The sequence below is a fragment of the Bison bison genome, unplaced genomic scaffold (assembly GCF_000754665.1).
Source record: "Bison bison bison isolate TAMUID 2011002044 unplaced genomic scaffold, Bison_UMD1.0 scf7180017864299, whole genome shotgun sequence".
Classification (NCBI taxonomy): Eukaryota; Metazoa; Chordata; class Mammalia; order Artiodactyla; family Bovidae; genus Bison; species Bison bison.
The window spans coordinates 418,045-434,062 of NW_011494871.1; the positions used below are offsets into that span (position 1 = coordinate 418,045).

Below are 16,018 nucleotides of genomic sequence, written 5' to 3' on the forward strand. Positions count from 1 at the left end.
TTATATAAGGGACTTCTGAACTGGTCCCTGGTCTGTCTGGTCCCAAGGTCTTTCGTGACCTTGATATTTCTGAGCACTGCACGACAGGTGGTGAAGTGCCCTTGAGTTAGGTTTGTCTGCTGTTTTCTCAGGATGACACTGAGGTGGTGCATGGTGGGCACGAATACCTAGGCAGCAGTACACATCCTTGTGCAGCGTCAGACCAGCAGGCACGTGATGTCTGCTGTCCACTCTTGTGCATTGGCTTGGCTCACTCGGTCAAGGGGGCGCTGTCCCATTTCTCCAGGGCAGTTGCTGTTTTTCCCTCCATATATAAGTTATTTTGAGGGGATGTATTTTATACTATGGAAATATCATGTTGCTCAGCAAACTTCTCACTATTTTTAGCATCTGTTGTCAATTAGAAAAATTCTAAAAATTGCAAAACTAGTATATATGTATTGAAAGAAAAATTGTAAGCTATACAATAGTGAAGAAAAGTCAAGCATGATGGTGTGTAAATTTTTTAGATCTTTATTTTTCTGCACAAACATCTTTCAACATGAAGGAAGAATTTCAGGGTTTTTTTTGAATGAATGAAGTACAAGGTTTGCTTGAATTTATCTCTTAATCTTCACTTAATATAGAAATTAGTATAATATCATGTCATTGTTGACAGTTTACCACTGCCTCTCCTCCACAGATTTAGTTCTTCACTGTTCTTATACTTTGGACTCCTTTGGTAACACAGTTAGATGGATTCTCAGAATGCTGTTAGATGCATAAATAAAATACCTATGATTACAAATAGGACCAGTTATTCAAAATATAGTTTTAAAAGTATTAAATGAAATGTGATTTATGCACGTGGTATTAATGCATTAAGTAGTAAGGTATAGTGTTTAATAACTATAATGTTTTTTGAGGTTGACATCTGTGATACATTGATACACCTGCCAATATAGATAAAAAGTTGGGGATTTTTATTTTTGACAAAGTCACATGTTCTGCTAACTAGTGTGGTTTATTGCCTCTAATGGAAATGAAAAACAGAGCTGCATGTCGGTCGGTTGGATGTTAATGAATTTGAAGGGGTATGTTTCTCCATGTGGTGTTGCAGACAGAAGTTAGCTTTCAGTTGTTTCTGGACGTGGCCAGGAGTTGGTTTTGTGCAGCCACACACATGCCCATTTCCTGGGTTAGATTCGCAGTTACAAGTCCATCCAACCTTTATTGCTTGAGCACCTACCACTGCTGTCCACTCGCTTGGTTAAAAAAGTAATAAATGAGATATTTTGCTTACATAGTAAAGGAAAAAATGGGAAAGTTTTGGAATCATGTGATCGATTTTTATATTCATGTGGAGTTGGTTAATAAGGCACTTTTTTTCAGTGAGTAGACTGGAAATGAGTCCATTTGCCACAAATACCCCATAATTTTTGCCTTTTACACCAGTGCTGTTTCAATCAGATCTTCTTCATACTTTTTTTTTTTTTTTTACTGAATTTATAAGTAGGTTTCCCCCATGCCTGAACGGGGAGTGTAATAATTGGGAATTTGTTTCACTTAATTTTGTTCCTTAAACCACTCAGTGCATATTTATAGAAGCATGACATTTAAATATGATTATGTTGATTGTTTACATAGGAAGCAGAGAAAACACGGCATGGCAGTGTATGTCTTTTTTGATAATACTCTCCCGTTGCTGCTGCTGCTAAGTTGCTTCAGTCATGTCCTACTGTGTGCGACCCCATAGATGGCAGCCCACCAGGCTCCCCCGTCCCTGGGATTCTCCAGGCAAGAACACTGGAGTGGGTTGCCATTTCCTTCTCTAGTGCATGAAAGTGAAAAGTGAAAGTGAAGTCGCTCAGTCCTGTCCGACTCTTAGCGACCCCATGGACTGCAGCCTACCAGGCTCCTCCGTCCATGGGATTTTCCAGGCAAGAGTGCTGGAGTGGGGTGCCATTACCTTCTCACTCTCCCATTAGGTGGGCCCTTTCAGGGTTGAAATAGTGGCAAACGTAAAGGTGGCTGTTATAGTGTTCTCAGTATTGATGATTCTGTCTTTCTCAGTGTCTTCACATAAAACTTGTTTCTTAGTGGGGACCAGTTGCTCAGCTTCTTGTTTTTTTTTTTTTTTTTCAGCTTCTTGTTTACTTGACCCAAGTTAATTGATCTACTTTTTTTTGGTATGTCTTAAAAGTTACTAATGATTGATATTTAGCCATTCTGACAGTGAACTCATTGTCAACTTGAAGGATATTTCTGATAAGTTAAAACATGTAATGTAGGTTAGAGTGGATGATTGAGCCTTGGTTATGTTGGTAAGACAGTTCTTCCTAGGAGCTGCCTTGTGGAGGTCTCACGTCCACTGCTGAGAGCCACTTTGCTTTTCTCTGTGTAGATCTGTGACACAATGGCAGGTGTCTGATATTTTTAGTATTCCCTATTTGTGCTGTAGTGCCAGATTTTAAACATTCTTTTCTTTTTTCTTTGTCTTACTGATTTTTTTTTCTTCCTATATAAAATGTAAATTATTAAGCTCCAGGAAAACATATTTCGTTCCAAACAAAAAACCAGCCTTTTCCTCTGTTGTCCTGTAACCTTGGGAGAATCATAATTAGACTTAACAGGTTTGCAGTTATTCTTACTTTTTTTCCATGTTAGCGTTCTTTTGCTGTTGATAAGTTTTTCGGTTTTTTGTTTTTTGGGTTTTTTTTTTTTTGAGCCTTTCAGAGATTGAATAAAGAGATGAGTTGGTTTCTACTTTGAGAAGTAATGTTTATGGCTTCCTTTAGGTGTTTGAGTAAATAAGGAACCAGTATGAATATGACATGCATTCCTGGAATGTAAATAGCTGTTTTCTCATAACTTTTCCATTTGTTGTATGCTGAGGAAGTTTTTCTTTTTTTATCGGTGTTGTTGTTTTTGCCTAATGTTTTTACCTTCAGTTTATTATTTTGTTTTCTCAAATCCTGTGGCATTTGTGAAATTTATCCATGCAGTTTGCTCATTTTTTGTTACTTTTGGCCTGATTGTCGTTTTCCCCTGACATCTCTTATTCGTTTGTCCATGGAATGTCCTGAGGCCTTCTTATATCATCATATTGTACTGCGTGGTGTTGGGTGCGAAGATAAGGGAAACAATCTAAACATCATGTGGAAGGATGGATGCTCAAGTCCCTTCCATGCGATGAGCTTGTGTCTGCAAATGCAGAGGACTGAAAAGATGATTACTTTGCGTTGTGAAATGTGACGTTTGATGTAACTGATTATGATAATTCTGTTACCACTCAGAAAAAAAACATCAAATAAAAGTTGCACTTAAAGGTTTGCCTTTAGTTTTGTTTGACTTCAGGGTGATTCTTGTATACAGACACACCAGCCTCTGGGTGTGTTGTTGGAGACTGTGCAGTGATGCTGTTTTTGTCCAGTAGATTCCAGAGTGGGCCTCCTGTGCCTTCCCTTGAACTTCACTCTCTCCTTGTTCTCTCAACTATACAGGGTTGGCAGTATTCATGTTTGGCACAATTGACTTTATTATTACCTATCGACTTAATTATTAACTTTAATAACCAAAAATAATTTTGAATGAAGTTTTTAATTAAAAAATGTAAATGTTTCTGTGTTTTATGTTGGTTGAATGAGGTTTTAAATGTAGTAGAATGGTGGTAAATCAGTTTTAAGGGAAGTATCAGAGTGCTTGAAATAGCAGCAGCTCAATGGAAAAAGTATTTAACATCTTCAAATTATTCCTTTGAAGGACTGTAGTTGTTTGATTATTAGGATTCATTAATTTTTTCTACCATAAGACGAGGAAGTGTGTCATCATGGTGAACAGATAAACCTTAGATTTTTTGCCTTAGATTTTCAGTTTCTGTTTACTTATGTGTAATGATTTGGTTTAACTTAATAGGGAAAACCACTATTTTTGAAGGAGACTTAGATTATACTTTTGTTTGACCCTAGTATAGCTGCATTGCAGTAAACTCAGCCTCAGATGAAGACTTTTGACCCACTAAGCCTGATTAGAGATGAACAAAATTGTTTTACAGAGAGAAAAAGTATAATGAAAAATACTTTTCTAGTTAAATTCTTTATTTTCTTTTTGTTTCAATTTTTAGAAATATGGAAAACTGACCACTTGTACTGGTTGCCGAACACAGTGCAGGTTTTTTGATATGACTCAGTGTATAGGTCCTAATGGGTATATGGAGCCATATTGTTCAACTGCTTGCATGAACAGTCACAAGACAAAATATGCAAAATCACAAAGTAAGTTTCAGGTATTTGGAAAGTTTAAGAACTTTAATAACATTAATAATTTCTTAACTATGTCTTCTCTTTTTATGCTCATTTTAAACCACATAAATGGTTTATTTTTATCATCACACTAAACTTTGTTAATGTAAAAAATTTTTAATGGTTTTGATAATTTAGTTTTTAAAATATTGGTGTGGAGTTTGTCCATGCCTGTGTTCTTAGCTAAAATTGTTTTTCCATTTAAACATTATCTAAAACTGAGATTGTTTCATGTATCTGTGTTTGTTTTGGAGACATGGTATCAGACTCTTTTATGACAGTATTTTTTTAAGGTGCAATTAATCTCAGAAATTAATAAAATAATAATATATAGAAAGTTTCATTAGTAGACTAGTCTGAGAGGTCAGTTAAGATTTTTAGGAAAAACCTTGGCTATTTCATAAAAAATCTGATACATACTTTTTCTCTCTTAGGTTTGGGAATTATTTGCCATTTTTGTAAGCGGAACTCTTTACCTCAGTATCAAGCCACAATGCCTGATGGAAAGTTGTATAACTTTTGCAATTCCAGTTGTGTGGCTAAATTCCAGGTTTGTTTTTTATTTTGCTTAATGCTTCTGATAAAATATAGGTAGAAAATGAACACTGTGACATGACTTCATCTGTATTTAACATGCTAAGTTTTACATGATATTGTTGACGGTCAGATTGGAGGGTGGCGATTCTGGGCTAGAGCAGGTTTGACTTTACCAGTGATCTACTTAGTGTGGGTACTCAAATTGGCTTCTTAACTGTTATTTGTGATACTGATCTTGAAGGAAAATATATTTTAGTTATCAACCTTTAAAACAAAAGAGTAGGTGGTCTAGCCAGCAAAATCGAGTTCATTTGGGAATAGCCAATCAGGAGGCACCACAGACAAGTCTGGAGAACAAAGGAGGGTTAGGGTTGCCTTGGGGGTGGTTTTGAGCCCAAGTTACCTGGAGGCTGGAGAAGGCAATGGCACCCCACTCCAGTACTCTTGCTTGGAAAATCCCATGGGCGGAAGAGCCTGGTAGGCTGTAGTCCATGGGGTCGCTAAGAGTCGGACAGGACTGAGCGACTTCACTTTCACTTTTCACTTTCATGCATTGGAGAAGGAAATGGCAACCCACTCCAGTGTTCTTGCCTGGAGAATCCCAGGGATGGGGGAGCCTGGTGGGCTGCTGTCTATGGGGTCGCACAGAGTCGGACACGACTGAAGTGACTTAGCCGTACCTGGAGGCTGGTGAGAATCTGAGTTGTTGATGGCCATGGAAACAGTCTCCCTCCTGCTGGGGTCTGTGGGGTGAGCTGACCAGGCTTCTTGGCTCTGTTTTTCAGTGAGATTTTTCTTGATTCACTTTCACACAGTTTCATTGTGCTCAGTGCCTGCTGTGCAGTGTGTTCTTAATAGGATGGTTTGAGTAACATCTGACTCTTAAGGGGAAGGTTCTATTTTGTTGTTCTAAGTGGATGGAAAAGTAGGATGTGAAGAGGTACCTGGAATAACACTCAAGTTTGGCCTTGGAGTACAAAACAAAGACTAATAGGGTTTTATCAAGAGAATATGCTGATCATAGCAAACACCCCTTTTCCAAAAACCCAAGAGATGCCTGTACACATGGACATCACCAGATGGTCAGTACTGAAATTAGATTGATTATATCCATTGCAGCTTAAGATAGAGAAGCTCTATACAGTCAGCAAAAATAAGATCTGGAGCTGACTGTAGCTCAGATCATGAGCTCCTTATTGCAAAATTCAGGCTCAGATTGAAGAAAGTAGGGAAAACCACTAGACCATTCAGGCATGACCTAAATTAAATCCCTTATGATTATACAGTTTAAGTGACAAATAGACTGAAGGGATTAGATCTGATGGAGTGCCTGAAGAACTATGGATGGAGGTTTGTAACATTGTACAGTCAGGCACTGTACATTCAAAAGAAAAATAAATGTAAGAAGGTAAAGTTGTCTGAGGAAGGCTTACAAATAGCTGATGAAAGAAGAGAAGAGAAAGGTATACCTTTCTGAACTCGAGTTCCAAAGAATAGCGAGGAGAAATTAGAAGGCCTTCTTAAGTGAACATGCAAAGAAATAGAGGAAAACAATAGAATGGGAAAGACTAAAATCTCTCCAAGAAAATTGGTGACATCAAGGGGAATATTCCATGCAAAGATGGGCATGATAAATGACAGGAACAGTAAAGACCTAACAGAAGCAAAAGAGATTAAGAAGAGTTGGCAAGGATACACAGAACTATACAAAAAAGGTCTTAATGACCTGGATAACCATGGTGTGTAACTCACCTTGAGTCAGACATCCTGGAGTTTGAAGTCAAGTGGGCCTTAGGAAGCGTCACTGTGAATAAAGCTGGTGGAGGTGATGGAATTCCAGGTGAGCTATTTCATATCCTAAAATATGATGCCGTTCAAGTGCTACACTCAGTATGCCAGCAAATCTGGAAAACTCAGCAGTGACCACAGGACTGGAAGGGGTAAATTTTCATGTCAGTCTCAAAGAAAGGCAATGCCAAAGGATATTCAAACTACTGTACAGTTGCGCTCATCTCACATGCTACGAAAGTAATGCTCAAAATTCTCTAAGCCAGGTTTCAACAGTACGTGAACCGTGAACTTCCAGATGTTCAAGCTGGATTTAGAAAAGGCAGAGGAACCAGAGATCAAATTGCCAACATCCACTAGATCATAGAAAAAGAAGAGAGTTAAAAAAAAAAATTTACTTCTGCTTCATTGACTATGTTAAAGCCTTTGACTGTGTGGATCACAACAAACTGTAGAAAATTCTTAAAGACATGGGACACTCATGTTTGCTTATCTCACTTCAACCTGTAAATCCTTTTAACTTTTTAAAGTGTAATGAAACTGAAATTCCTGGTTATCCATTCATTGTTGTTCAGTCACTCAGTCATGTCCGACTCTTTGTGACCCCATGGACTGCAGCACGCTAGGCTTCCCTGTCCTTCACCATCTCACAGTTTGCTGAAACTCATGTCCATTGAGTCAGTGATGCCAGCGAACCATCCTGTCCTCTGTTGTCCCCTTCTACAAATCTTTTCCTCCCCAACATTGCATGTAAAAAACATCGAGAAAAATTATGAAAAGACTATTTTCACGGATGCACTTGGAATGAAAATGATTGCAGTATCAGCTGTTACAGGCAGAGTTGGGAATTACGTTCTTCTGTATTTCGTTACTGGTTCAGGACTTGGTGGATCGACCTCACTATTTATTATTTGTTTATATTTTCTTAAAGAAAAAATCACAGTTGAACTTTATATTTTTTTCTTTTTTCATCTTTAATAGAAATTGTGTGGTAAAAAATGAAATTCAGTTTCATCAAACTAAATAGTATACTAGTATTTTTAAAGACAAAATTCAAAAATGTCATTCTATATGTTGAGGAGATAAGAACTTAAAGATGTGTATTATTTTCTGGATGTAGTTGGTACTCAATGGTTGTCACAAATAAAACTTGTAAAACCACCTCAGACTTGGTGTCTCTTGCTCTGTTTTAGGCTCTCAGCATGCAGTCGTCTCCCAACGGCCAGTTTGTAGCGCCAAGTGATATTCAATTGAAGTGCAACTATTGCAAAAACTCTTTCTGTTCAAAGCCAGAAATCTTGGAATGGGAGGCAAGTCATGTTTTATTATGCATGCTATCTTCTGCTACAGTAAAAGTCTAGTATAGTAATCATGGCATTTTCATTTGAGCAACTATTTCCTAGTGAATAAAGATTCATTTTTCAGATTTAGTGAAGATTAGATTATTTGCTTTTTTTTTTTTTTTAATGTGGGAATAGCACCAGGAAAGGACCTGTTTCTTTTTAAGTCAAAGAGCACACTGAAGTCATACTCCACATTGTGTTCATGGTAGTGTAAGGAGTCTTTGCTTGGTCACATACCTACAGTGTCTTCTGTGTGGAGTGTTCCTGTTCCCACCTTTCTCCCCACCTTGTGTTTATAAGCATTGTCTGTGAACTGTAGGATCTTATACTGCCTTAGGTTTATGTTGTGATGTAACATTTTATAGTTGTGTTTTATCAAAGAATCCAAATATGAATTTTTTTTCCCTTTCTTAACCACCCTTGTCTTCACCGGTGTATTAATTTACTTTGCCATATCTTTTCGCCAAAGCAGAAACTCTGAGCATTAATGTTTGTTTTGGAAAGGGGCAGTAAGGAGTGGATGGAGGGAGGCAGGGAGGGAGGGACAGGGTGGCCCGGGCTAAACGCAGCTTCTTGAGCTGTGTTCACCTGCGGTCATTCTTTCATGTTTTCGAGGGCATGGAGTGTGTGATAAGATGGTCACAAGATGTAGTGCTAAGAGCCGCTGACCTTGAGCCAGACCTACTAGTGGCTCTTGGCTTGTCCCCGGTGTCTTAGTCTCAGGCAGAAGCTGGTCCCCAGAACGGGACCACGTGATTTCTGAAGTACTTTGGAAATCCGAGGTTGCATTATTTAGCCCCTAAAATTTTTTTTGTTTTGCTATTTTGTTTAGTGCTGTCTTAAGGGTATTTAAATTGGTCATTCTTTGAGACTGTTATTGGCACCAGTGATGGTTTTCAGTGACTGTTCCCCTCTTTAAATCACAGCAGGAAGGATATTAGGCCTGTAGGAAGGAGTGAAGGGGTGCTGAAGAAGGAGGGGAGGGTGCATAGCATAGCGCACACAGGAGCCAAGAGCCCTGCACACACTGGGCCTGGCGACCCGGGTGAGCAGGGTCCCCACAGCAGCCCCAGGCTAGTGCTGCCCACTCTGCGTTCCCAGCTGTGGGTCTTTATACGAGGCTGAGTGAGCCTGTCCCATAGGCCTCTTGCTTCTTGTCCCACGGTTGACAGGCTTCTGGGAGGGCTTATCCCCTGTAGGGCAGCTCGTCTCACTCCTGGGGTGTTTCCAAAACCTTGGCCTTTGTCCCCTTGGTCTTTAGATAGTGCTGTGAGTGTCAGACAGATGGTTTGGACCTCGTCTCTGTGCTCTGTAGTAAGAGAGGGAAGGCTGCCGCCCTGGACATGTTACCTTACCCCTGCTCAGCTGGCTACTTGCGAAGTCACTCTGGCTCTGGTGGGTTTGGGGACAGGAGACACAACTCTGTGATTATTAACCTGCTCCACTCAAGGGAACCAGCTTAGACTGGGCACACACCGTGCAGTGGCCCCTACTAGGGCTGTTACTATTCCACTCAAGGGAACCAGCTTAGACTGGGCACACACAGTGCAGTGGCCCCTACTAGGGCTGTTACTGTTAATGCTGTGGCAGGAATGCGACTGAGCCCACTTGACTGTACTCCACAAAGAGTACTTCTTTTTAAGTGAAAATCATATTATTGTCCTAGTTCTTATCTTTTTGTAGCTTACCCATGTTGTGCCTTCCTTTGTTTTCCCATTTCTCCAGTTCTGTTAGCAACACTGGACTGCCACCTTTTCTTATTGATACTTGCACTTTTATTCTTTGAGTAATTTTAGAGTAGTTAATGGTATTGAATTTTGTGGAGCTATATCTAAATACAGCAGTGAATTAGTTAAATTAGGTGTCTGTGGCCTATTATAGGAAATGTATCACTAAGGATTGTAACATTAAGTAGGTAATGATTTAACTTTGTTTCTGTAAAAGTGGCTTGTTTATTTCTTAAACTTGTTCTTGAGGTGGTTGTCATATACTTACCAAGGTTCCCATTGTGCATTTAGAACAAAGTTCATCAATTCTGCAGCAAAACTTGTTCAGATGACTATAAGAAGCTGCATTGCATAGTTACATATTGCGAATACTGTCAAGAGGAGAAGACTCTTCATGAAACAGTAAATTTCTCTGGCGTTAAGAGACCTTTCTGTAGTGAAGGCAAGTGTATATACAGTGTTGTTCATAACTTTCATTAATATTTAATGTTAATTTTTTGCCAAAATATTTTTAAACTTTATCACTAAATATGTTCAGAGTAGCGGTATAATTTTAGTATAGCTGAACAAAAAAATTGTTTGCTTTTCTACTGTTACTAATACTATAGGTAGATAGATCGCTCGATCTCTGGGCCTCACAGTATTTGATCTCTAAGAATTTGATAACATGTTTTTCCATTACAAGGAAGTTTTGAGGGTGAAAGAAAAGAAAAGCATTGCCACACCAGGTCATTTCTAAACAGGCAAATAGTGATCTGAAAGTTGATTTTCCAGGTGGATTAGTTACTGTCCACTGGCTCCATTCCCTGCCCAGTTGACTGCTGGTCTGCAGAGGTATTCCCTGTATCAGTGCGGGCATCACCATAGCCGGAAAAGACCTCCAAGTTTTCAGTCTGGGAGGCCAGGGAGATGCTGGCCCTCGTTACAGTACATCCGGAAATCCTCTTTAAATGTATAGTTTTTGCTGCTCTGGTCCCAGGCGGCAGGTTATAGAGATGAACTCCGTTTCCTCATTCTGATTCTCCAGAGATAGGAATCAGGATTGTAGCTATGGGCTTTGGACTCTATTTATTATATGTGGCTCTCCCTTCGATTCTTTGGCCCCAGGCACTGGACTCTGCTTTTCTACCTGCTGTCCTCATCTGTTATTTCCCAGTTTTTTTTTTCCCCTTCTTCCTGGATCCTCTTTTTCTGTCGACATCTTCTGCTGGTTAGAGGCGAGAGCAGGGTTGGGAGATCCTAAATGCAGTAGAGTAACAGCAGTATCAGAAGATTCTTAGTCCATCATCAGGCGTCTTCAACACACGAGGCCATGACTCCAGGCGGCGCTGCCTACAGCAGGCATTCCTGCACATTTGGGTCCAGCCCCCTGGAGAAGAGCAGTCACGATTACTGTGAAGATTGTAGCTTAATGAAAAGTAACATATGCTTCACTGAAAAGAATGACTAAATTAATTTAGCTCTTCTACCTGAATTTTTGTGCAGTGGCAGTCTCAGTGATTCACAAGTTGGAACATGTCCTTGTCAAGGGCTTGCACACACATTAATGGTCTTGTACCATTTGGATTATGTAGATTTTATGGAAATGATGGACAATTAGCAACAAATAGATAACTGACATTGAAGAACATAATTTTCAGTTAGAGGAACTTATAGCTTTGGGCAATAAAAGGTTAAAAGGGATGTGTATTTTTTTCTGTTTAATAATATATTTTGTGCTTTCTCTTAACTACACCTAGTTCTCTGCTGGAACCTGTCAGAAATAACAAAACATGTAATACCTGGTACTACCATCAAAAGCTAGTTAGAAAGATAAAGCTAATAAAGGTAAAATATTAAACATGTTTTAAAATATTGTTCACAGTAATAGAAAAGAAGTCATAAGGATGGTTCATAAGTAATGGCCTAGTAAATTACGTAGCAAACAGCTGCCATCCTTATTAAAGAGTGGGTAGGATTTCATAAATACAACAGCAGAAGTTCATTCTTAGGTGCACATCATGAGTAGAAGTGTGAAGGTTATTTAATCCTTATAAAGATACAGGGAGTAAAGAAGATTTAAATGTAAGTTAAAATAATGCATTTATATAGTAGGTAAAGGAAGTGTTTTAATAAAAGAATAGAGTAACACTGCTCTTGTGGGCAAGTCATTAAACCAGTTTTACTTCCCTGAAGGTCCTTTAGGGTGACAGACACTTGTAAGGTTAGAGACTTGAGCTAAAATGCCTATTGAGCTGAATGTCTGCTCAGTGCCTCTCAACAGTCTCCATGTTTCAGTTCTCTAAATGCCCATTTGTGCTGTGTTGATAACACTCAAGCAGGATTATATTTGCACAGAGCAGGTATAACAGTTCTGAGTCATTACCAGATTTGAAAGCCTTACTACATTGATTATTTGAACCTGCATGATATTCTAAATCTAATATTACACGCTCTGTTCCACTGTTCACAGGCTAGTGTTGATCACACTAGATTTCACAGTTTTGATCAGGAGAAAAAGAGGACTTTATGTGTGAATTTATAAACACTTTTCTAAAGCCAGTGATCTATTTGACATGTCAACTCTTTCTTACCTTAAAAATCAGTTTTTGTTTTAATACTAAAATCTTATATTTTTCAGGCTGCAAACTGTTGTACAAGCAGGACTTTGCAAGGCGTTTAGGACTGAGGTGCGTGACTTGCAATTACTGCTCTCAGCTGTGTAAGAAGGGGGCGACAAGGGAGCTGGATGGTGTGGTGAGGGACTTCTGCAGCGAGGAGTGCTGCCGCCGCTTCCAGGACTGGTACTACAAGGCAAGTACCCCCGCCGGCCTCACTCCACGCCTTGAGGCATCACTCCCTCAGCAGGGTGTGTCTTTGCAGTAGGGTCGTTTAACAACATGGAGTATTTATCTAAAGTTTGTGTGTCATTAGTTCACTAAATAGAAATATTTTTGATGGGTTCTTTATCAATTATGAATATTGGCAGGTTATTGTTTTAGATACTCAGGAGGTGTTTTAAAATATTATTCTCCCCCTCCTCCCTCCCCCTTTGATTATGAATCTTTGAAGAATTTCAAATGGAAAGGACACTGGATGAATAGAGACTAGAAACGTTTATCTTGAAATTGTGAATACATATGTAAATGTCTTAGAAATACCTACTTTTTAAAAAGTAGAAGAGAAGCCCCTTTTGGTCCATTGCTTTGATTTCTTTTTCAGTAAGAAAATGAGTATAAATTTGGGCTTTATTTAGTCAAATAAAAACTTCTATTACCTGATGAAAACCATGTTAGTGCTAAAGCTTTGCTGTGAATACAGTTCTAAAGCACTTAAGGCCAGATGTCATTGTAACCTCAGATTTGTGAAATACTGCTAAAGAAACTAACAATAAAATTGTTGAAACATATACAGTAATTTAGTCTCTTAATGAAAGCTACTAGTGGTAAAGTGACAGTACGTAAGAGAATTGTAGGAATTCTCCATGTAGGTCTTGAATATACAGCTTGACATAGTAACAAGCATGTTAAATAGAAAGAGAAAAGTTATACTTTACAAGTTGTCATAGGCGAAGATTTTGTTGCAGTTTTAAAGTTAGTCACTATTTTACTGTTGTTTCTATTTTTTAAGCCTTAGAATTAAGGTTCAGATTTTAGAAACACACAGGATAAGTACTAACTCACTTGAACACACATGCCTTTCCGTCTGAAGCAGCACCTTGTTACAGATGAGACGTCACTCAGAAGATGTTACTTCAGTGACTTTAAATGCTCAGTTTCAGTTTAGCACACACAAGTACACCTTTTCTTACATCATGTAGAGGTTTTAAAAATCAGTTTTTGATCATTTGAAAACAGTGAAGGTGTTTAGTGGCACAAATGTGGAAACTCCATTTTATTCTTACTGTCACCTTTTTCATCATCTGTTTTATTGTTTGAGACAGAAGTTGTTCCCATGTGGTACTAAGTATTTCCCTGTTATTATTTTATTATACAGATTTCTGCTGAATTGTGTAATTGTGAATTCAAAACTTCGATTTTAAAAAATATGTTAGAAGATATTGCTTTCTATTCAGAGCACATGAACTGTATTTCTGTGTGGCTTCTTTCTTTGATTTGATTCTTTCTGTTCTCTTTTATATTATCTGTAATTAAAATATAGAAATCCTTTGGTTTCCTTTTTTCTTTTTTGGGAAGCAAAGAAGTATTCTTTGACAGAAGACCAAGTTATTCTAGATGTCGTCTATTTAAAGGATAATTGTAGCTCATGTTTTTATGTGCTCAGTAATGAAATTTCAGTGAGGCAGTACATTTCAGAAAGTTGAATAGTTAATTAGTGACAATTACGTTTAATGTCAGTATTCTATACATTAAACATTTTAATTATTTCTTGCTTTATTTTAAACCCAGCATATCTTTGTATAATGTATGACATAGCATTATTATAAACTGTGCTAATTGGAGGAGTAAAGGTACTTGATAAAAGTTTGTGAGGCATGTAGCAGTGATGATTTTAATGTAATCAGTAGGATTACAACCTACCAGATGAGGAGACTGTTGCCCCTCCTGATCAATCATTGTGCCCCTGTGGAGGCAGCCGGTACTGATTCAGAGTCGCTGCCTGTGAGTCTTCCCTCAGCCATCTATGTTTTCTGCACTTACCATGAGTCCGCTTTATTCACTGTTACTGTCATGTGGTCTTGAAAAATGTGTTAAATTGAGTCCCAACCAAATTACATTTTTTTGAACCTCTCTCCCTTTCCACTTTTTAAATTTAAGAACTCAAAATTTTAGATTTTAGTTCATTAAACAATGTGACCAGTAATCCATAAAAAGTGCCTCATTAGTGAGTGTTTACTAATGAGAGCAGGTAGCCCGGCAGAGCGCACACACCTAGTTTCCACCTTTTCTCATCTTCCTTCTTTGGTTTGGGAGATGACCTAGAGTGTAAATGGCTTTACATTTTTGTCTAAGTTTAAGTATTTGATACTATATTTAAAATTTTTCTGCCTATGTTTGTTTAGCTAGACAAGACATTTTGAATAATCTGTGCAGGTCTGTGTAGTGGTTTGCTTTTAGATTTAAGATAGAGGTTAATTAAGTACTGTCTCATCTAAATTAGAATACAAAGACCATTGAAATCATGCAACCAGGAAATGGTGAGAGTAAAATTAATGTTTCTTCTTCTCCCAGATAACTCTTTAGAAGGAAGTAGGTTTTACTTTTCCTCAAAGTTATTGTTTCCAAGCATAATGTGAAACCAGGTGAGAGGATAGTTCTTTTCATTCCTGTAAGTTTTACATTTTTTTTGAGAAAAAGGATTTAGTATTGTAATAAAATGATAGCTAGGTAGGTGTTTGATATACAGCGAAGATAATTCAAAAGTCCCATGGTTTCCCAAGAATGCTTTCCTAGTACTCTCTTTAATAGAACTAAGGAGCTTTTCTGAAACTTTCTTCAAATTACAGGTTTTAGTACAGGTTTTGATTTGTTTTAAAAACCAGTAGGGAAGGGTGACAGTGTTAAATTCTTTAGCAAATGCCCTAATGGTTGAGTAGTGGAACTTTGAGCTGTAGTCAGATTAATACTTAGATTTTAATAAGCCTTAGTTACAAAAGGATGACTGAATGAAGAATATTTCGGGCTTCTGTGTTTTTCTTTTTTGTCTATAAACTGCTAGAAATATTGATTTTAAAAATTACTCATTTTTTGACATTAGATTTAGAAAGGAAGTACCTAATATTCTTGCTTTTAATGTGCCTTTGGGTATAACTGACGAATTCTTAACACTTCAATGCTTTGCATAGTACCCGGTGCCCAGTCTTTTATTTCTGCATTCTTTTTTAAATAAATGACTATAAAATCTTCTATTTCCGTTCCATTCATGGTTCCCCCTTAGAAAATCAGGTGTGGTTGGTGAAGTAGGGAACAAGAGGGTGGAAGGTTTCAAGGATGTGGGTGCATCAGTCCAAACTGTCCACGACAGGTCACGGGCTTTGTGAGTGTAGTGTCTGTCCAGTGGCCTTCCCTGGCTTACTGAAGAGGGGCTCTTAGATTAGTTGCAAGGGGGGATTAACATTTTTGAATTAATAATTTAGTTTCTGCCTATTACTTAGATTGCTTGAAACAGTAACTTTTTTCCCCCTAAAAGTAATACACAGTCCTTGATTTTCTACAGTGACGGGAAAGCCATGAAGTGAATGATGATGCAATATTTGTTAAAGCAGAAACATGTCATACTTCAGTTCTTATGCTGTAGACATGTTAAGCTTTCCTAAGAGTTCCATCTCATGAGTGGGAGGCAGTGGTGTTGGTGTTGGTAAGGAATGATGGTCTTTCACAAGGTTTTCTATTGATGCGGATTC

At 38.1% G+C, this 16,018-nt stretch overlaps 1 protein-coding gene across 3 annotated transcripts in view; it reads left to right on the forward strand.

Annotated features, from left to right (window-relative positions):
- The window catches only part of ZMYM2 (zinc finger, MYM-type 2), a 65,867-nt gene that overhangs the window by 29,089 nt on the left and 20,760 nt on the right, over nucleotides 1-16,018 (forward strand). For all 3 annotated transcript variants that reach the window (XM_010851172.1, XM_010851174.1, XM_010851173.1), the window contains 5 exons: nucleotides 4,103-4,253; nucleotides 4,715-4,830; nucleotides 7,799-7,915; nucleotides 9,967-10,117; nucleotides 12,296-12,468. In XM_010851172.1, coding sequence (XP_010849474.1) covers nucleotides 4,103-4,253; nucleotides 4,715-4,830; nucleotides 7,799-7,915; nucleotides 9,967-10,117; nucleotides 12,296-12,468 — 708 coding nt within the window. The remainder of the gene's footprint in view (nucleotides 1-4,102; nucleotides 4,254-4,714; nucleotides 4,831-7,798; nucleotides 7,916-9,966; nucleotides 10,118-12,295; nucleotides 12,469-16,018) is intronic.